Raw genomic sequence first — 22,739 nt, 5'->3', positions numbered from 1 at the left:
AAAGCGAAAAGAACAATAGGGTTGAGTAAATGACGTCATTTACTCACAATTTAGATGCTGAATAAAAAATTTTTTCCGCCACCTTTGACTGCGAAGAAAACATGTTGCTTGGCTACTATCTGGGCCATATAGAAAAGTTTAAACAAGTTTCAAGTCATTTCCAATTTTCATTGATTTTCATCCAATTGCCCCTTTAATAAGCCTTTTCATAGTTTAAGAATCGATTCCACTGCGCATGCGATTTTATCCCGAATTTCTCACCTTCTTTTGTTTGATTAAGTACAAAAGAAGGTGAGAAATTCGGGATAAAATCGCATGCGCAGTGGAATCAATTCTTAAACTATGAAAAGGCTTATAGGCGACCAACACTGAAAGAATTCATTCTCGTACCCAGACCCTTGTGATTCCCAGAACCTTCGATTTTTTAATGAGAAAGGTCTGGGTTTGAAAATGGACAGAATTAAGAAAAATAAACGAATTAAAAAAAATTTATTCATTTTAATTTTTTTTTTACGAATTAAAAATAGGCTCAGCATAAAGACTTTTGGACAAAAACCAGTTCGACCAATTTATTTAGATAGTTTAAATGTTAACCGTAATTTTATTTTCTGCTGCTCAATATTTTCAGACTTGACCATAAAACTTGGTATTTTTAGTCTCGTACTGCAAAGCCTTCTCTATTTCAATAACAGAGTTGAGCTTGGGTACGAGTTATACAAGCTTAATTTAAGGGACACCTTTGTTAATTACGGAAGCGAATCAGTAGTTGGAGCACATGTACTAGCCAGAAGCTCGTGAAGTTTACTGTCTTTCCCAGTCTCTAGAAATTCTTTTCCCACATTTCACACGTCTTTGAAATGCTGTCGTGCTGGGCACGAGTGAAAAACGTCTGCGCATGCTCTGAATCCGTATGCGAATTAGTCAAAACATACGCGGTAAGTTTTGCTTTCAAACATGGTTGATAAATTGGACTTCACGAAATGCCAAAACTTAGTGTCCATGCTTGAAACTTAATTCTTTCATATTGTGTTTGTTAATACAGTATCTTGGTTTGACAAAAGTATACTCTTGAACTTTTTTGTATACTTGAAAAAAACAAACATTCATTTTCTCACTCAAACTCTTCAAAATTCTTAGAAAACGTGCTGAAGTGCACGCATGCGCAAATGTTTTCCCCTGGTGTCATCGTGCTGTAATCGACAGCTAATTCCGGCTTCGGACCATCATCGTGCGGTCTTCGGCACTCCTTCGTCTGTCGTTATTGCTGTTTTTGCTATTGTTTTGTTGTTGTTAGCGGTGGTCATTTTCTCTCTTCTGTGCTGTGCTTAATGCTTTTATCGTTGTTTGTTTGATGCTGCTGTTCAGTGGTTTCTGTTATTGTTTTGTAGATACCTTTATCATCAGAGTTTGCCGCTAAGCGCTAACTCTAAGGACCAGGCCCAGAAAAACGCCCGCAAACACGGAGAAACACTCAACATCACTAGAATGGCCGTTCTTCCAGCAACAACTCTTCGTTATGATCAATTTAGCTACATGAACTTCAACCCTGAAACGCTTCTTATAATTTATAGCATTCTCTTTGTTATATTTTAAAGTTTAAATTTATATCTACATATGTAAATATTTTATTAGACTGTCCTACACATACAGTAACCGGCATTCCACTAAAGAGAATGATACTCTAGCAACTCGAAATAATGAGAACTGAACTTTTTTCCCGTCCAAAAAATAAAAAATATATAATATAAAAAGAAGAAGAAAGAAACTCGAGACGCAGAACGACACGCCTTCCCGCCTTTTTTTGGAATTTGCACAACGCGAATTAATAACCAGATAAAAATCATACGAATTTCACGCAATAATGGAATTTTTTTTTCATGTAATTTTTCTCTTGGAACGTCCTTTCTATAGCCTAGCGATATGCTCCAAGTTTAAGAAAGTTTTTTTCGTGCGTATTTGACTTGTCTAACCTAAATTTAGCCTATTTTTTCGCGGACTTTATAGTTAGACTCCAAAGCAGTAAATATCTTAAAACAAATTAACAAAATGTATCTGCCTTATGCTTCTAAAATTGTGTTTTTTATTGTACTGAATCATTAGCTCTATTTCTGGCATTCTCTGTTGACTTCTTTAAACGAGTCAATCAACTGCCTTACTCGTTTGATCTCTAACATCAAAGTATTTTTCCTAAGCTGATTCTGCTGGAACTTGCTTTTGTGGATTTGTATGCTATCCCTAAGCTGTGTAATATTAGCAGTAAGATTAAGAGCGGCAAAACTTTCTCGTACCTTGGCTATTGCTTGGTTCAGCTCGGGTATACTGTTGTTCGGGTCATCCAAGGCCAGAACTTTACTTTCGTTGAGTGCTCTTTGCGTCTGTTCCACAACGCGTTGAGCTTTGGAGTTCGTTTCGTTGGCAAGGTGTAGCAATGCGTTGGCTTGTGTAGAGAGGTTGGTAGCTTTGTTGGTTAAGTTGCGGCATGTGTTTTCTTTAGGTTCGATATGACGTTTTATGTATTCGCGTAAGGATTGGTTGGAAAGAAGAATGTCTGCTTGGTGTGAATCGTTCTCGAGTTTCTTCACGCGGACAAATTCTTCTGAAATAACCTAAAGAGGATTGAATAAGAAGTGAACATTAAATAGTGGGTTGGAAACTTTGTAAAATAACTTTTTTTAAATCTCGCTTTCTGATTGGCTGGGAGCGCGTGCTGTATGAGAGCACACAGCACGCGCGCGCATTTTCAGTAGCGTTATTCCTATCAAAAATAACGGTTATCGTAGTTTGCATTTTATTTAAAAAATAAAAAACTTGCTTGCTGTGCTGTATGGAGTTATAAAGCACAGGATTGGTAGAACACTCGAGAAGTGTCGAGAAGCACTCCGCTACGCGTCGTGCTTCTCTTAACACTTCTTTTGTGTTCTGCCAATCCACGCGTGCTTTGTAACTGCACACAGCACGCGCACGCGTTTTCTATTTCTTCAAGATTTAAAGGTTGCACATGAGAAGACACATGAATATGAAAACTCAAACAAAGAATCTTATTCTCAACGGGTCTGAAATGGCAAAATAGTACGCTTTTAAGTCAAAAACGCCTATTGAACCCGAGACCCCAGAGGCGGGAGGCGAGTGTAACCCTACATCGCCCTTGCTTCCAAAATCAATTACCTTAGACTCATTATCAGCGAGATGGTAAGACAGTCCTCCCAGTTGTATCGCACGCATTGAAGCATTGACCGAATCCTGAACATCGACGCTGATTGACGAGGCATTACCAATCACTTCAGAGAGCTGTTGTTCCAAGGTGTCCGTCTTGCTTAGTGACGCATTCGCTCTAAGAATCGCTTCGTGTGAGACGCTTTCAAAATTCTTAATCACATCTAACATATATGTCGCGTCATGGTGCACTTGATTGGCTTGATTGATCGCACTATTCGCAATCTGATTGGACGACTCTGCACTGGCAGCTTGGGCTGTGGAATTCTCTACAACCTGGGAGACTTTCGATACCAGATCTTGCGCACGAACGACGGCCGAGTTCACCTGGGCCACAACAGGACGACTGGATTCAAAGATGGTACGAGTATTGTTCAGGTATCTTGCTGTGGTTGCGTCGAGGTTGCTGAGGTACATATTCAAGTCATTTAAAGTCTAGAAAATAAAATAAATGACGGTCAACCACTTATGTATTCATATTCTATTTAGGAAGGAACTCACTGGCCCACATTTTGTAGATTTTACGTCGACGCGGGGAGGAGACCTTTAGCATCAGGTTCACGCTAACCGCTAGGGATGAGGCAAAGAAACACGCCCGGCAACACGGAGAAACGCTTAGCATCAATGAAATTCAATATGGCGGCTCTTCAAGCAACAACTTCGTTATGTCGCCTTGCTCGTAGTTGACGAAACGCCTGACGTCGTATAGCCGTTTGAGGTTTGCGGTACATAGCAAGAAAGTCGGGCCAAAGGTTTCAAATATCAATTTAATTGAAAATAAAACTTTAAACTTTACCTCTTTGACGATTTCAATCATGCGTTTTTCCTGTTCCCCAGTAGCGTTAGCATTCTTAATAGACTCATTCAACGCCTTTGTAGCAAGAACGTCTCGCTAAAGGTCTCTAATAGAACTAATCTTACTCACCCTTGTGTTATCAGGATTCGGTGTTGCAGCCATTGAAGCAAGAGATCTCGTCTGGTTCAACAAGGAACTAGCTTTCTCTAGTCTCTCCAGGCTCTCCGCAACGGCTTTCTCACCTAGACGCTTTGTTTCTGTGGCGTTCCTTAGTAAAGGTTCAAGGTAGGGACTTAACTCGTCTTCACTTTCCTGTACAGTGCGGGCGTTTATTGCAGTAAGGTTAGCTCGTGCAACAGCGTATTGCGATCCTGAATGTATGGTCGTGTTAGCGTGTAGGGTTGAATTCTCCAGATGAAGAGCTTGTCTGGTAAGGTTGTCTGGTTAAAACCGAAATAATATGCATTAATAATCGTTGATTTTATCCTTCCGACGTGTACCACTTCTTTGTTCTTATTGCTCAGACTTCTAGGTGTGACAGATTATTGAGATTTCGACTGATTGGATGAAAAGAAGGATGGAAGAACGGAAAGTTGGGAATAAAGGAATGCACAAGTCTTCGAATTTTATCGAACCATGAACCAACTTTTGGGCTTTTCAAACTATAAGTCAGGGCATGGTTAAATCACACAACAAACCCTGAAACATCCTCAGGGTTGATCTAAATCAGGGCATGGCTAACTAACAGAGTGAACCCTGAAGCAACCTCTGGGCTGATCTAAATCAGGGCATGGCTAACTCACAGATCGAACCGTGAAACATCCTCTGGGCTGATCTAAGTCAGGGCATGGCTAACTCACACATCGAACCCTGAAACATCCTCTGAGCTGATCATATTAGGTTTTGCGGAGCGAGAGGAAAACCAAAGAACCCTGAGAAACCCCCTGGAATCAAGGGAGAGACCTAACAAACCCTGGTCACATATGATGTCAGGAGTCGAACCCGAATTTGGAATCGTTATTACAAGATGTTTAGTCTCAGCCGGTCACTACATACCCAAGTTGACGGCCATTTCTTTCAGCAAGTCCAGCTGTGCGCCAACCAGTCTTGTCCTCTGATCGACAGTCGTATTCAACACCCTGTAAGCCTTCTTAACAAGGCCAACTACCTTGGTAATGGTTTCTTTTATGACTTGGTAGTTTGATCGAGCCGACAATGCAACCAAGGACGACGCGTTCACAGTCTCACTTAAATTATTCTTAACTAGTGATTCTAACGAATCAAAAGCCTGGCCTAGTGCTGTCCAGTGTACTCGGAAGGCGCTGTCATTTTGAGCAGCAACAGAAGCGTGTCCTACTAGGCTGATGACCTCTCGGACAGACTCGTTGAAGCGCAGGGCGAAGTTCTTGTTGGAAAGCATCACGGGATGCTGTGCAATTCGTGTTATTAGGTTTTGTGTTTGGGCTACCTGTGGTCTTAGTTTGTGAACATCTGATTGGATGAATTTGTAGCAAGATGGACACTCTGTACCAAAAAACATATAGACCAATAAATTAATTCAGTGGGGGATGGGGAGGGGGAAGAGGAAGATAATTGTTGCTAATACCCTAGTATTACATCCTCCCCTTCCTCCAAAAACACATGTATGTCCAATATCAAAGAATTAGCCTAGTTTCAAGCATCGATACTGAGTTTTGGCAATTTGTGAAGTCCAACCTATCAGGCATGTTTGAAAATCAAATTTACATATGTTTTGACTAATTGGCATACGGATTCAGAGCATGCGCAGACGTTTTTCACTCGTGTTGGTAGTGGTACTCACCGCGGCAGTCAGAAATACTGTTGCCAGAGACACTATAAGCTGTCTCTTTACACCTGTCGCATGCCCGACCTTCCACGTTCATGGACGCGTTACAAGAACATTGACCAGTGACCTCGTCACACAATGAGGTGTTACCATATAAGGTACCAATAGCGCTGCAGTTGCAAGCTGTAGGTAAATAAAAGAATAAGAACTAAGAAGATGTGCGTGGGATTGTCGTTAAAGCTTGTTTCATGCTCCTCCAATACAGTGAACTTGGCTCTTCAAGTCTAATTCTCTAGTGAATACACTTCTTGAAGCACGTTGGAATGCAGCTCGATTTGGAGGGCAAAACGATAGGTTTTCAATTCTCAGGAGATTGGATTTTTTTTCTTTTGTCCTCCAGATTGAGCTGCTTTGACGTCACATGCAAGGGGTCTATTGAAGCTTTTTCATATCGATATATTATATGGTACGACCACAAGAAATCGTTCATACTTCGTACACGCACTCACTCATCCCTTCTTTTTCTTCTTCTGTCCTCCCTTCCTCTTTTCCTTCATGCTTTCCTTATGTCCTTGCTACTTTTCTTCCATTCTTCCTTCCCTCCTTCCTTCCCAACTTTCTTCCCTCCTTCCTTACCACCTTTCTTCTATCATTCCTTCCGTCGTTCATTCCCACCTTTCTTCCGTCATTCCTTCTCTCCCTCTTCCCACCTTTCTTCCGTCATTCCTTCCCTCCCTCTTCCCACCTTTCTTCCGTCATTCCTTCCCTCCCTCTTCCCACCTTTCTTCCGTCATTCCTTCTCTCCCTCTTCCCACCTTTCTTCCGTCATTCCTTCCCTCCCTCTTCCACCTTCCTTCCATCCTTCCATCGTTCCCACCTTCTTTCCTTACTTCCTTCCTTGCTTTTTTTCTTCTCTGCCAACCTGGGACTGTGCATTAGTTTGGGCCCCATTCCATCTACCATCTATATCAGGCATCCCAAATAAAACTCCTTAGCTATGAAATAAATAAACAAAGGAGAGATCGTACCTCTACAACCACTCCTTGAGAGTCCCCAGTAGCCTGTCTTACAGCGGGTACAGTCCGGACCTTGCACATTATTAGTACAGTGTTCACAGCGGTCACCATAGGTACCTACTTCACAGTTCGTACACACTCCGGTATCCGGGTGGCACCGAGTACTGCGTCCGTTACATGAGCATAACACACAGCGACCAAAAGGACTGTCACCAAGAATCTCTCGTTTGTAGCCTGGAAGAAAGAGAAGAGGAAAAACGTAAGGAACCTTTCATTTTTACAGGCATGGGGAAGGGGGGAGGGGTGGGGGAGAGGGGGAAGGGGTGGGGTAGAGGGAGAAAACTCTTGGGATTTTGTGAATTGTAAGTAAAATGTATGACCAATTCCCAACCTGAATTTTTTTTACGTAGCCCCGTATTAAAACAGGATAGTTTTAAATAAATTTTCTATTTAGCTATCTTTGTGGTCTTTAGCGTCAGAATTTTTACAAATAACAGTAAAGAATGCACAACTTAAACACTTTTTGAATTCCACAGACCTACAATAGAACATGTCAATATTCTACACGAATTTGAGGCTAACCCTGATTTGAGTTGTCTCATACCTGGTGCGCATGTCTCGCAGGAGAGTCCACTGTAATTCTGATGGCATGATGCATTTTCCGCAAACCTCACTTGCATGTTTTCTGGAACTGTTTCGTTCTTAACAGCATGAGCGAGAGATATTCTTTTGAAAGATACAGAGCCTCCCGGAAAGTAAAGTGCCCGCACTTTGATTGACGTCAGATTAGTGAGAATGGACTGGAATTCAAAAGGTGTGACAGAATTGGACGGGGTCACGTGTTCTTCATCCAATACCACGTGGTAGGAATTCGTATCAGGTGATGGCGAGGGTGTCATAAACAGTGTTACATTACGACCACGCCCTTCTAGCATGACGTCACTAGCTTTAAAGATTTCGTTACCTCCAGGACTAATGGCCATCTAAAAGAGTAATAAGATCTTATCAGCAAATGGCTTTGTACCACCCATTGCGTGACCATCTTGCGTGACATTAAATATTGCATTCACGCTTTTAGTAAGGTGATCATAGCTGGATTTCGCTTGGAGTCGTTTTGTCTCGTGCGGAATGTTCATCAGCTAAATCACGCAATCAAACAGTCACACTATGGCACGTTCACGACACTACGCGGTCACGGCACGCTCGCATGTCTCCTTACAGTGATAAGTAACTTGGTATAATTTCTTTTCATATTTTCTTAATTGATAACTTACTTCAAGTTCAAGCCTCTGTTTGTAGGACCATAATCTGTCTCCAAGAAAATTAGCTGGTGCAGAAAGATAGACAACAGTTTGAGAGGGAGGAGGTGAAACTATAAGACTTCCATTGGCTAGAAGGGTGAGATTTCTGACAGGATTGTCTTGCTCATCTACGGTAGACCATCCTAGAGGAACAATGAAATGAAACGAAATCAGTTGTCAATCAATAATACTCATTTATCTGACAATTAACTCACCTACTAACTCGCAGTGATTTTTCCTTCCTTCCTTCCTTCGTTCCCTCCCTCCCTCATTCATTCATTCACATTCATTTATTCATTCATCCATCCATCCATTTATCCATCCATCCATCCATCCATGCATGCATGCATGCATCCATCCATCCATGCATGCATCTATCCATCCATCCATCCATCCATCCATCCATCCATCCATGCATGCATGCATCTATCCATCCATCCATCCATCCATCCATCCATCCATCCATCCATCCATCCATCCATCCATCCATCCATCCATCCATCCATCCATCCATCCATCCATCCATCCATCATTCATTTCATTCATTCATTCCTTTATTCAGTGTCACTGCATACTACTGTGTACTATCTGGGCCTCATTGTACAAAGGATGGATAGTACTATCCGACTGATAAATGTTTATCCATAGGATAAGTCGATACCGTTATCCAATACATTTATCCACTAATAAGATTCATCCATCCGATAGCGCTACCCATCCTTCATACAACCTGGCCCTGGTTGATAGCACCATGATAGGAAGTGCCTGCCTGTCTGTGATTGTAGGCTGGTAATGAGATTCACAAGGTTGATTCAACTGATTGATACCAAGCAATAGAATACTGTCTGGGATTCATTCTAGTAATAGGTACTAAGCAAATGAAAAATATATTTAATACAACTTGTGTACACTTTTACCATGATTACTTCTTGTTGTAAACTCAGTTTCAATCCTAGTGGCAACAAAACCAGAGGCGGAGGTACATCCACTTGCATGGCCATAGCCAAAGCAATACTGACATCCTTTGGGATAATTCCCGTCCACATTGAAGGTATTGGGCTTGCACTGGTCACATTTCGATCCCCGGACATAGGGTTTACACCGACACAAACCAGTGGTAACATCACAGACTGACGTAAGAGAACCTGCTTCTGAACATCCACATTCTGGTATAACAGAAATAATAATAAGAGTAAATAATTTGAACCCAGGTGTTGAAGTTTGGTGTGAAATGTAATCGTCCGGGTGAGTGTAGTCTTGAGAAAGACTGTTGGTGGTGGTGGCTGACGTTTCGACCATCTGAGCAGAAGTCATCTTCAGAGTCCAGTGAGATAATGAGAAATTATAATAAAAAAATTATATAACTGAAGACCTTGCAATGAAAAAAGGTATATGAGCACGGCGCAGTTAAATGCCAGTGCCTGCATACATGCGTGTATGTGTGTCTTATGCATGCCTGCATGCGTGTCTTATCACCTTGTCCAGACACCATGTGATCAATTGCATGTACTATTTCGTGGGAAATAGATCCCTCTCCAAATTTTCTTGAATGCAAGGCTAACATAGAAATATGAAAGAAATGCCACAAATGCCGTCAAGAAAAAGTGATTTATTTTTATTTTTTGTTTGCCTTGCATCCAAATTCTTTTTGAGAAGGGTCCATTATGACTGTGAGGTCGCAGCATAAGAATTGAAATCTTCAATTATTTTGTGCTGCACAGTTGTAATCAGACAAATGTTACACACGGTACTTTTGATCCCGTTCGAACCAATAGTTGACACGTTTTTGCTGGAACTTATATTTACTGCTTCTTTCTTTGAGATCTATGCTCAGTACATGTGTGTAAGAATATATCCCTATATATCTCTGGTTACAAAACTACTATCTGGTTACATGAACATTTCGTCACACACTCTAATATTTACATAAAGACTTAGTCACGAAATGCCGTACTAGTTTTGTGTCTCACATACTCCCCCACTTAAAATGATGTCCTCCTGGACATGACAAAACACTAAACATAAATCAGACGTGTACACTATTCAAAGACTATCTACAGATTATAGAGTTCAAGTGAATTGGGTTGATCAGGCCCAATCAGTTCATTGCTGTCTCGTTTTCTATAGTCCATATGACTTCTCTTGTCCGCCGGCGCTGGGCACGTCGTCTCTCTAATGTTTCGTGTAGTAGGACGTGTGTAGTCCCTGACTAATCATTGTGTATTTGACACAGTCCCGTTCCAGTTTTTTTTATTTTTTTGATAAACTATAAGAATAATATGCTAAAAATATATCTGTTAGTACTGCGGGTTGTAAGTGTTGTAGCCATTAAACTGTTGGCGATACACTGTCCATGGGTATACAGGTTGGTTGTAAGGTTGTTGAACTTGTCCTTGTCTAGACAAGACTGGTGGGTTGATGAAGGTCCCTCCGTGTGCAGGAGCGGGGTAGTGATACGTCCCTCCGTAATAAGGGTAAGCTGCGATACCATTTGCATGGTACCAGTTAGTCATTGGTGTCCCAAGAGTGTTGTAGGTTAGCGTCTGTGGAGGGCGTCTCTCGCGGACTGGTCTGCCTTCCGGTTCTGTAGGAGGAACTGCTTCTAATTCTGTGTCAGGTTCGCCTACAGTGATGAGCTGAGGTTGAGCGTCCTCAAGGTTCTGAGCTTGGTCATGGCTTGCGTAGTCTTCCTGAGGTAGATTGTCTTGCTGGGATACCTGGTCTTCTTGCGGGGGGTCTGTTTCCGCTGACTCATTATGTTCACGTTCATTAGTTGCTGGATTCAGTTCGTTTGGTAAAAACCCTCTAAACTGTTCTTCTGACTCGTCATCAGATGGACTGTCATTAGTTAGAAACTGAGGTTGTGTCAAGGCCGGTCTATCTTGATTCTGGTTTGCTTGCCTTTGTTCCATTTGTAGCTGGGTGTGGCCCAGTGGAAGTGAGTCACATGGTAGGAGTAGATTCCTGTGGAGTATTCTTCTTTTACCGTCGATTGGGCGTCCTTCCGGTCTCACAACGTATACCGGGATTCCCTCTCTCTTTTGTACTACCACATGAACCTTGTCCTCCCAATGTGATCTAAGCTTTCCTGGCCCTCCACGTTCAGAGAGGTTCCTGACCAAAACGCGGTCACCTGGCTGCAACTGTGTGTAGTGAACCTTCTGGTCATAGTTCTTCTTTCCTCTAGAGGTAGAGATATCAGCATTTTTCGCTGCCTTCAGGTATGCTTCCTGCATTGCTGTGTGCCATTTCTTAGCGAACTCGGTGTAGCTGGATGTTCCCTTTCTGTTTGATGTTCCGAGAATTATGTCGATCGGTAGTCTTGGAGTCCGGCCAAACATCAAATAAAATGGCGAGTAACCAGTTGAGCTGCTTTTAGTACAATTGTACGCGTGCACTACTTTATTTAGCGAGTCTTTCCATCTACTTTTCGCGGTTTCAGGCAAAGTTCTTAACATCGACAGCAGTGTCCGATTGAAGCGCTCTGCTTTCCCATTGCACTGTGGGTGATATGGAGTCGTCCGCACTCGAGATGTTCCTGATAGACGCTGGAGTTGTTGAAAGAGTTTGTTCTCAAATTCCTTTCCTTGATCGTGTACGATTGCACCAGGAAATCCGAATCGGAGAAAGAAGTCGTTGTACAGTCGTTCAGCTGCAGTTGCTGCTGATTTGTTTCTAGTTGCATATGCCTGCGCAAAGCGAGTGAAGTGATCGACTACTACCAGTATGTACTCATAACCACCCACGCTGCGCTCTAGATGAAGGTAGTCCACAGAGATTAGTTCAAAAGGCGCGGATGTGCTGATGGGTTGCAGAGGAGCACGAGTCTCTCGATTCGGTTTGCGTTGCTTGATACATTCGCATACGTGAGATACAAAATGAGTGATGTCTCTCTCCATGTTTGGCCAGAAGACTCGTTCACGTGCGAGGTGTACAACCCTCTCTGCCCCTAAATGTCCCATATCCTTGTGGAGTTCCTTGAACACTAAGTTGTGGTATTGTGGAGGAAGTACAAGCTGTTTATACTCTCCAATATGTCGGCGTAGTAGTCCACAGTCGTCTATATGTAGTTTATTCCAGTGTCGAACCAGAGATTTTGTCTGTGGTTGCTCCCTCCTCATCTCTCTGACTGTGGGGCAGCGTCCTTCAGTCTTCATGGCTAGTACGCGTCCTATTGCTGGGTCTTGTCGTTGAGCTTCCAAAATGGTATCTGTTGGGAGGCCGTTAATTGTCACTCCACTCAACATTTCTTCATCTGGAGTTATTAGAGTACCACCCACTGCTGCTATCCAGACGGCTTCACCTTTCTCTTGAGCATGGAGTCCATTGAAGGCCGCTGAGACGTCTTCTCTCGTTGTCGTGGTTGTGCAGGATTCCATGTAGGTGTTGATGTCAAGAGGCATTCTCGAGAGAGCATCGGCGTCACCATTTACGCTACCTGGGCGATACTTGATTGAAAACCTGAAATCAGCAAGTTCTGCTACCCAACGTTGGCCGGTCGCGTTCAATTTAGCTGTCGACAGTACATACGTAAGGGGATTGTTGTCTGTGTAGACGGTAAACTGCGGTGCGTAATAGAGATATTCGCGGAAATGGTTACAAATAGCCCATTTTAATGCTAGGAATTCTAGTTTGCCTGAATGTAAGTTGTAATTCTTCTCAGCCTTCGTGAGTGCCCGCGAACCATACCCTATCACTCGCATAATACCGTTCTGCCTTTGATAGAGCACGGCTCCTAATCCCTCCTTTGATGCATCTGTGTGCAGTACAAACGACGTGTTGTAGTCTGGATAACCAAGTATGGGTGGTGTAGCCAAACAATTCAGCAGCTTCTCTAAGGCTTCCTGATGCTTGGCTGCCCAGGTTACTGGTTGCGAGGACGAAACGGCAGGCTGACTTCGTTTTCCACGGCGGAACGTTTTCTTGCACTGTTCTGGTGTGCTAGTTTCGTTTCGTCCTTGTAGGAGTTCAAACAGAGGACACGCAATCCTTGAGAAGTCCTGAATATATCGCCGATAATATCCGACCAGCCCGAGAAGTTTTCTTACATCCCCGACTGTTTTGGGTTGCGAGTTTTTCAGTACTAGTACTGCGGCAACGTTCGATGGGTCGGGTTTATATCCTTCTGCGGATACGATTTGTCCCAGGTAACGGACTTCTCTTTGAAACAGCTTACACTTAGCAGGTTTTAACTTAATACCATGGGATCGTAAACGACGTAGAACCTGTCGGATGTGCTCGACATGGTCCTCAAAAGTCCTACTGTACACGATGACGTCATCGATGTAGGGGACGCAACAGTCATCTCGCATGTCGTGGAGACAGCCTTCCATGAATCGTTGGAACTCAGCAGGCGCTGTCATTAAACCAAAAGGAATTCTAACCCATTCATAGAGGCCCCATGGAGTCACGAATGCTGTAAGGTTTCGACAAGATGGATGGATGAATCCTTGGTGATAGGCTTTTCCTTGGTCCAACAACGAGAACCAGCTGTTCCCTCCAAGGTTCTCTAGAGTTGTCTGCACACGCGGCAGTGGGTGTCGGTCTGGAACTGTGCGCTCGTTCAGCTGACGATAGTCGACACACAGACGTAGGCTGCCATCCTTCTTACGAACGCACACTACTGGTGAAGAGTAAGAGGATCTCGAGTGTCGTATCCAGCCACGGTTTAGAAGGTCCTCCACGTACTGTTTTACCTCAGGATACAGAGGTCTCGGGATTGCTGTGTACGTTTTCTGGACTGGTCTGGTGTCTGACAGGTTGATAGACATTTGCAGCTCTTCAGCACAGCCGATGTCGTTGTCGTCTTGGGAGAAACTGTGGGCCTCTTCTTTGAGCATGCTCAGAGCGATGTTCTTTTGCTCGTCTGTCAGGCCGTCTACGCTAGGTAGGTGGGAGATTTCCTCGGCGCTAAAATCCGTTTCGCTGGGTGGTGTCGCTTGTTGACATGGTAGATCCCTCCGTGTTACCTCGACAGGTGTCACCGACCGTACTTGGTAGAGGCTACCGAGAACAGTGTGGCCCTTAATACGTACGTCATGGTCAGAGTGGTTCTCGACACTGATTTTCACGCGACTGGATGAGCCTCCCGAGATAGTCACTACAGATTCTGGTACATTTATTTCACTCGGCCACGAGGCTTGGGGGTCTGGTTCAAACAAAACTGGAATCTTACCCTCAGTCGGACCAACCTTTGCTGAGCACTTTATAATTGTTGCTTGCTTTTTGGGTATTACAATGTCTCGCTTGCAAGTTTTAAATCGGCAAGTTCGCAGTATGGATCAACCGCGCGCAGCGTACTCACTAGCCCTTCTACGTCGCTTCTTTTCAGATGAGTCATTGTCGCCGCCATACTGTCTACTATTCCGTCCTTTGTTTCCCCTTCACGTTTAACAAGTTCTGCGATAACATTGTACCCAATAATAGGTGTGTCTAATTGGTCTCGTGAAACCAAGAAAGGAACTTTGACTTTAGCTCCCTCTCCTCCTGACAAAAGCTCAAAGTCTATTTCGACCCAACCCTCAAATGGGAAAGGGGTACCGTTGGCCGCTGTCAGGTTTAGATTTTGCCCATCTAAAAGTTCCCCTATTTTACGCACGGTAGTCCCATCCATTTGTTTGTCAATCCAGTCTTTGGGGAGGATAGAAACCTGAGCCCCAGTATCCCATAATGCATCAGTTTTGCGACCATTTAACAAACAAGTTATCATGCATTTCTTCCCCACCAAATTAACAACTTTGGTGAGTTGTCCTGGCGTGAGGTGTGTGCGGTAAAATCCTTGTTCTCTCATCTCTTCATTCTCTTGCTGGGTGAGATAGCCTATTGCATTGCAAAGTGTTTTGTGCTCATTCCAATGTGCAAACTTACACGCACTTGAACAGTAATTAACACTTTCGCATCCCGAACAAAGTATGACTGTTTCTTGTTTCCCTTGTACTCCGCACGACACGCACACATGGGACTCTTTGTTTTCCCGGACTACTCCCTGTCCCCCGGGCGTAGCCGTCGGGAGTTTCCCGACTTTGTTTTGCAACCCCGCGCGAAGTGTTCACCCGATCCACATTTAAAACAATGACTACAACTTTCAGCGTTGTTTTCTTCACATTTAGTGCAACGGCGAACATTCCTCTCTTCCTTCCTTCTTTCGCGCGGTTTATTTAAATCCGATCGAATTGCAGCCACTTCAGCCTGAAGAGCCTTGAGCGTTGCCATGTAGCTATCTTCACTCTGTGCTTTCCCACTGCCATGGTTCTTTGGCGCTGGTATTTTTCTATCGTTTTGTTCGACAGGAGCGTGAATTTGATTAACGAGCGCTTTGCGTGACCCAGGACTCAGCTTACTCATGCGCTCAGACTCTTCCGACGCCGCAGCATTTAATTTCTCCATTAGCTCTTCGTCACTAGCGTCAGCGTTTAACAGATGTGGCCGAAGCTTTGTGCGTATGGATTCCGACTGCAGGCCGGTCTCGATCACGTGGCGAAATAAACCATTTACTAACGCAGAGTCATACTTAACAGTTCCTTCGTTCGTTTGCGATGCAAAGAGAACTTGTTGGCGCAAATCCATGACTCTAATTAGAAAATCTTGCGGAGACTCCTTCGCAGCCTGACATGCCGTTGTCAATTCTTGGTAAAGCTCTGTACTAGATTTCTGTTTATAATGTGCTTTTAGAATCTGCTCAAGTTTTCCTATCGTTAGCGCTGGCATCATTTCTAAATAAGATCTTAATTTAAGTGATGGACTAATCGCTCTGATCACGCCTTCGATTACTTCTGTCTCGCTGTATTTGTTCTTAAGACCAACCTCGATTTGCCTCAAGAGACTTACGAGAGACAAGCGGTCTTTGTGCGTATCTCCTCCAATCATACCAATGATACGAAAATCGCGCCTGAGTGCATTTCGTACATCTACGACGCCTACGTCACTAAGAGTACATACCGGTTCGATTGCTTCCTGTTTTGATGATTTGTTATCTGGTTGTAGAGATACCAACTTTTCGTTTGCTTCGTTGATTTGCTTCTGGTAATCCTCCATCATCTTCTTGAAGTTCTCTTGCATCTTCTCTAGTTCTTTCTTCGCTTTGTCGTATTCAGCATCCTTCTGCGCTGTGTTGCTCTCCTTGGTGAATTTGCCGATGTCTTCAATGACTAACTGTTTGTCCTCTGAGCTCTCTATTACTTCTTCGACTGTCCTCCGTATTTTCCTCGATAACTTTAGTTTTCCTTCATCTTCACAAGGCACCTTGAGGTGTTCTGCTAACTCCTGCAAGCGTTCTAGCGACAAATTTAAAATTTCTTGCTCCAATCTCAACTGCTGAGCCTCTAAATCAAAATCCATCGTAGCCGGCTTGGTCTGTTATTACACCACACCACATCTTGCAAAACCACGTTCTCTAAAGTTTTCTGGCGTTCAAACGGACATTAATTCCTCTTAGGCCACGTACATCAAGTCTTCAGTACCATACGAAGGGAATGCTTGACTTATTTGCGATGAAAGCATTCAAAGGAACGCTAATTTCGTATCCATGTGCGTCCAACACAACATCAACTTCTTTGACCACGAGGTCAATCGTCTTCCAGGTCTAGAGAACCGCCTTTTTACGAGAAATTCCTCGATTAGCGGTCCTGGCAGGGTCGCCAAAATGTTACACACGGTACTTTTGATCCCGTTCGAACCAATAGTTGACACGTTTTTGCTGGAACTTATATTTACTGCTTCTTTCTTTGAGATCTATGCTCAGTACATGTGTGTAAGAATATATCCCTATATATCTCTGGTTACAAAACTACTATCTGGTTACATGAACATTTCGTCACACACTCTAATATTTACATAAAGACTTAGTCACGAAATGCCGTACTAGTTTTGTGTCTCACACAAACGCGACACTAGATAGCCATTTACATGAATTATATAATAATTCTCATAAATCTAGCTTTTTGATTGGTTGATTTGCAAATGCTTTACGAGAATGTGTGCGTGTGTGTTCAATAAAACATCTCGACTTTGCTGTCCAGCTTTCTTTTTTTTCATTATCAATTTTCCCTTTTGAGCCCTGCAATATCATACTACCATCCCTATACATATCATTCTTAGGAAGATAAAAACATTGACATTACAAGGGCGGATCCAGGGTTTTTTGAAGGGGGGGTCTCAGGGGTAAATTTTGTGGGCAAAGGAGCCCCAGTCGCATTTTTACCACAAGAAGCCCATTTGCCCTCAGGAATGACAGGGGGGTTGCGACCCCCCCGACCCTCCTCCTGGATCCGCCCTTGCATTAGAAAGACAGTTTTCCAACTCTTACTTGTACATTCAGAATCAGTGAAGGAATAATACCCCGTCAGACACTGATCACATCGGCGTCCCCCTACGCCAGGCTTACACCTGCACTGACCACCATAGAAGCCCATTTGCCCTCAGGAATGACAGGGGAGTCGCAACCCCCCCGACCCTCCCCCTGGATCCGCCCTTGCATTAGAAAGACAGTTTTCCAACTCTTACTTGTACATCCAGAATCAGTGAAGGAATAATACCCCGTCAGACACTGATCACATCTGCGTCCCCCTACGCCAGGCTTACACCTGCACTGACCACCATAGGGTGAACACTGGGATGGGTTAAAGCTTCCTTTGGGATCACAGTCACATTCTGAAACGATAAACGGCATAATTATGAATTAGTGATTGATAATAATTACTTATTTTTTTTGCAGACATTATTGAATTCAATAATGGCTGCCATTGACTTTCTTTCAGAAATAACAACTTACTAGTCTATAACAATCAACCAAAACAAATTACATGAATGACGAATGTTTTTAAATAGAGGAACTATTTACAGCCAAACTGAGTTAAAGTTAGTATTAAGAACTTACCAAGGGTTCCATTATAGATTTCTGTGCTTGCTGAGAACACAAGACTGGTGCAGTTAGCCTGTTCACTATCCATTCTGGACACAGCAATCCTAGAATTGACGCAATCTGATAGTGCACTCTGTACATGGTTGCTGGACAAGGTGAAGACTCTGGTTCCATTGATGTGAGGAACAAGAATAAGAGAATCTACCTGGATTTTACAGTCGCTGGTGACATTAGAATGATATGTCACAGTAAAATTATAATCCATTCCCTTCACAAGTGGTAAAAGTCCAGGCATTCTCCAGGCCTGTCCAGAGCCCTTTTTCAGATCAGCCAACATTACTGTATAATTGTTATGTAAGCCTGGACCATGAACCTTAAATTCCAATTCTGTATTATTTAGTGAGCACTGGCCAGGAAAAGTATATCGCACAATAGCAAAGTACTGATGGCCTACTTTGACGTTCACAAGATTGAAATGGACATGTTGGCCGGAGGACAATTGAGCATAGCCACGCCCAGTGTAGGCAGACCCAAAGCCATTAGCAGGGGTAAGGGTAACATAATTTCCCATGGCTGATTCTGCTTCAAGTAGTAGATAATCTAGTGCAGGGTAGAAGGTACCATTGACAGCACTGGTGCATAATTGGCCTTCCACTCCCTGTCGGCAATGGCATGCTCCTAAAAAAAGAGGGTTTAAAAAATGTGGTAAATTGACTGAAACAACCTCTGAGCTGTTCTAAGTCAGGGCATAGTTAACTGACAGAATGCTGAAACAACCTCTGGGCTAGTGATCTAAGTCAAGGCATGGCTAACTCACAGATTAAACCCTGAAACAACCTCTGGGCTGATCTAAGTCAGGGCACGGCTAACTCACAGATTGAACCCTAAAACAACCTCTGGGCTGGTCTAAGTCAGGGAACAGCTAACTCACACAGATTGAACCCTGAAACAACTTTTTGGCTGATCCGAGGTCAGGGCATAGTTACATATAACTCATGCATCAAATTTAAATTTAGCATGTTTGGTTTGGTTGAGAAAAGGGGAAAACCAGACAACCCAGAGAAAAAAACCTTCAAATCAATGGAAACTGGACAATCTCTACTAGAATATGTTATGCTTATTCCATGATTCGAACCTGATGCCTCAGAGGTGAGAAGCAAGAGCAATACAACTACACCACCATTGATTCACCATTTTCCATGCATTGATTCACTGGTCAAGCACAAAGAATTCAGTCAAGGTTGCAAGGTTCAAATTTGAATAACCCTTTGAAAGCACCTTGGCGCCTCGCTTGAGCCCTTTGTGTTTGACCAGTGAACCGATGTATGGAAAATGGTGAATTAACCTACCCACCTGTTTGCTTATCACACCCAGGAAAAGCTCCACCCAAGTCACAAGAACACTTCTTGCACTCCTCAGCTTCTCCTTGAGGGAATCCATGATAACCAAATTTACATTCATTACAGTGTTGGCCCTGTGTCGTCTCCTTACAGGTACACTGTCCATTCATTTGGTTACACTCAATACTCCCTCCTCTAGTGCCAAAGCTGGTACAGTTACAGTCTGGGAAGAAAATTAATTAACAGATATGAGATGGTTACCCTGTGTTTATCATGTAAACAATGTATAACAGTGTTACATGCAGGATTGGTGTATTATCACACATTACTATCAAAAATGTTTAGGAGTATAATGTTAAAGACATGCAAACCTTGGCATTCTCCCAAAGGAGGGATAGTAAACCCCCAGTGTCCTGGTTTACACTGATCACATTTCCGTCCATACACATTGGGTTTACATGTACATTGTCCAATCTTTTCTGTAGATGTAGCATTTTGAAGACAGCTGCCATTATTAACAATGCCATCAGGAAAGCAGTCACAAGCTGTAGAGAAACAAACACAAGCAGGTACAAAAAAAAGGTGGCTTTTAATATTTAGAGAAGAAGTCCAAACAGTTTAGGGGGGAGGGTTGGGGATACCCAGTGCCCACTACCTCTGGGAGTGTAATCATGTTTAGAGATGAGGTCATAACAGTTCCTATCTGACAAGACCAGATTTAGAGGGAGGGGAGGGGATACCCAGTACCCAACACCTCTGGAAGTGTAGTCATGTTTGAAACAGGGCCAAAACAGTCCCCATCTTATGGGACCAGATTTAGTGTATTCGCATACTTCTAAGCAACTGGTTTTTGTGTGTTAAAAAGACACATTTCAATGCGAAGCTGTCTGGTTTTACCAAATAAGGTGTGTAAAATCTTGCGTGATACAAAAAGCCAGTGCACAGAAGTATGCGAATACGCTAAAATTAATGTGGTCATACTTTTGCTCATTGTCCTATAACTTGGGTTCCTGCCCAGTACCATTGTTTTGAAAAAAAAATCAATATTCAATATGTTATCAATATTCACCACCCCAATAGTGCAGTTTTCTATATGACTGTGAAAAGTTCACGGCACGAACACGGTCGTGATATAGCAATGGATACGCAATACCAATCACATTGCACAAGAATTTACTCTCCATCCAATCAAATACCCAGAACACGGCATAAACACAGCGTGGACATGGTCACGCCAATGCAAGACCAATCATATTGCATGTGAAAAATATCAGCCAATTAAAATTCTAGAAAGCATCACAGTCACGGCATGTCACACTTACGCTTTTCACAGTCATACGAAAACTGCTCTAACAGCAGTGGTGCTGTGAGTTCAAACTGAAAAAATGAACTATCCTCTTATTTGTTTTCACAATAAACACAAAAATGTTAAGAGAGGAATACAAACTCACCAACACATGCACCAGCATCATTCAAAGGCTTGGCTAGATCTCTGAAGAACTTATCAACACACTTATCGCAGTGGTCTCCTTCTGTGTTGTTTCGACAACCCTTACATAATCCATATCCTAGTGTACTATTATAGATACAGCTTGTACCACGGCCATTACACTGACACTCTAAATATGAGTCAACAATATTTGAATGACACAGCACCAAATAAAACATTAAGATAAAGAGTGTAGGTTGATTCTTTTACAGTAAGCTTCCAAGGAATTTTGATCCAGCAAAGCTAAATAAGGAATTCAATAAACTGCAGAATGAATATCAAGCTGCTTTATCATTCTGACGAACACAGCTGTGAAATCAGGCTCTTTTTATTATTTTATTTCTATGTGTGATAGCATTAAACATTTTACTGTTATGCTTATAAAAAGCAAAATTCATCTACATTATTAGATTTGATTACCTTGACATTCATTTCCATGAGTTTTGTTCGCAGGTGACCAAGGACGGTTGTTAAACAGTGGCTTACAAACCTCACAGTCCCTTCCCATGGTATTATGCTCACAGGAACACTCCCTATTCATTAGAGAACCAGTACAAAACCTTGCATGTCCATTGCAGTTGCAGCGCCCTGTGATTTCAATATCCGATATTGCATAGTAGTATCTCTTTAGGTTGCCCCCAAGTTTTTCTAACCCATCAGTAGCAGGGTACTCTAACCTAATTCGCACATTTGTGGCAAGGAGATAGTCCTGTACTTTTGGGGTTTGGTAGTCACATACATGATACCTTGATCCACTGTCAAACACAACTTTGCCTAACTTGCGTGGATTCGGAAGGCTATATCTTTCAGTACATTCAACTTTAAATGGATCACTGGCATCAGGTGAATTTGAAGCCTCCATGTTGTAAGAGTTGTCACATCTACTAGCAAAATACTGCATGGGTTGCCAAGTATGGCCATCGTCAGTAGATTTCTCAATAAACATAGCTTTTGGTCGCTCTGTGTAGAATGTGACCTGAACATGCCCTGATATATGGTAACTTTTTCCAAACGACAAAGTAATATTAACTTTTAGAGGATTGTTTGTATTAGTGAGTCCAAGTTGATTGGTCTCGAACCAGTTCTGTGACTGCCACCATGTGTATTTCTGGGGTTCTTCATTATCAACAAGGTAGCTCTTAGGATGTTTCTCTTCACTGCTGCTAGCATCGCAGTACAGGTACTTTCCATCATCTGTAGGACATGGACCAGAAAGTTCACAATATTCTGATCTGCTGTTTCCACAAGTGTTGGTGACGGAAACATTGCGCTTCAGTGAGATAGAAACTGGCGAAGGAACACAAGGGATAGCATTTCCACTGGAATTATAGCAGCTATCAAACTTGCAGATTTGTCCATGAGACACCCAAAAACAGCTACCAAGTACTAAAAACCACACAGTCAAAAAAAACGACTTAGACATTTTTGAACTCAAATTGTACTCAAAAAATGCTCTCAAAGTGAACAGAAGTAAGCCTCATTGAGGATATACGTCGTACTGCTTTAAAAAGCGTTCAAAAGTCTGGTTTACATCGAACTTCGTGCACAGTTCTTTGCAAAGCTTGCAAAGCTTGTAGAAACTAAAGCATACTTGCATATAATTACTTTGTGGCAAGTCAACGCTGATATATAATTCATAATATTGGTCGACAAAACAAGTTAAACAAATTAACGTTTAAAAACTAATGTTACGCATGAACAAAAAACAAAAGATTTCATTAACGAAGTAAACTTTTAACTCTTAAAAGATTTGAACTTAATATTAGGACTATGATTTGAGGTTAAAATTAATACCCCATTCCACGAACAGCAATATGATTATATGAAAATAATACATGAATATTGTGAATGTGTCAAAATACCTGCTCAGCACAAATATCCCTTAAGATCCTGTCGTGTATTGTGGTTGGGCAGGTAC

General features: G+C 42.6%; 1 protein-coding gene across 1 annotated transcript; it reads right to left on the bottom strand.

Annotated features, from left to right (window-relative positions):
- Nucleotides 1–1,913: 1,913 nt before the first annotated feature.
- Nucleotides 1,914–22,369, bottom strand: LOC116289013 (laminin subunit beta-2). The gene is made up of 15 exons (XM_089024564.1): nt 21,242–22,369; nt 20,784–20,951; nt 19,704–19,877; nt 19,346–19,555; nt 18,008–18,670; nt 17,635–17,781; nt 9,051–9,299; nt 8,107–8,276; nt 7,437–7,815; nt 6,845–7,066; nt 5,832–5,999; nt 5,066–5,533; nt 4,139–4,449; nt 3,166–3,648; nt 1,914–2,606 (listed from the first exon to the last, which is right to left on the bottom strand). Exons 1-15 carry the CDS (start codon nt 22,242–22,244, stop codon nt 2,103–2,105), a joined length of 5,319 nt encoding a protein of 1,772 aa, XP_088880690.1. The 5' UTR covers nt 22,245–22,369; the 3' UTR covers nt 1,914–2,102.
- Nucleotides 22,370–22,739: the final 370 nt, after the last annotated feature.

The sequence above is a fragment of the Actinia tenebrosa genome, unplaced genomic scaffold (genome assembly GCF_029948245.1).
Source record: "Actinia tenebrosa isolate PJP-AT-01 unplaced genomic scaffold, QUT_ActTen_1.0 PGA_scaffold9__36_contigs__length_13948895, whole genome shotgun sequence".
NCBI classification, from domain to species: Eukaryota; Metazoa; Cnidaria; class Anthozoa; order Actiniaria; family Actiniidae; genus Actinia; species Actinia tenebrosa.
The sequence above is the reverse complement of the archived record's forward strand: the minus strand, read 5'-3'. Positions and strand labels throughout refer to the sequence as shown.

What these genes read in the sequence shown, in the direction of transcription:
- LOC116289013 (XM_089024564.1), bottom strand. Translation starts at nt 22,244, where the DNA reads ATGTCTAAGTCGTTTTTTTTGACTGTGTGGTTTTTAGTACTTGGTAGC. An exon ending in AATCTATAATGGAACCCTTG is followed by an intron (nt 17,782 to 18,007) that starts GTAAGTTCTTAA and finishes TTATCGTTTCAG; the next exon opens with AATGTGACTGTGATCCCAAA. An exon ending in AGAAATGGCCGTCAACTTGG is followed by an intron (nt 4,450 to 5,065) that starts GTATGTAGTGAC and finishes GGTTTTAACCAG; the next exon opens with ACAACCTTACCAGACAAGCT.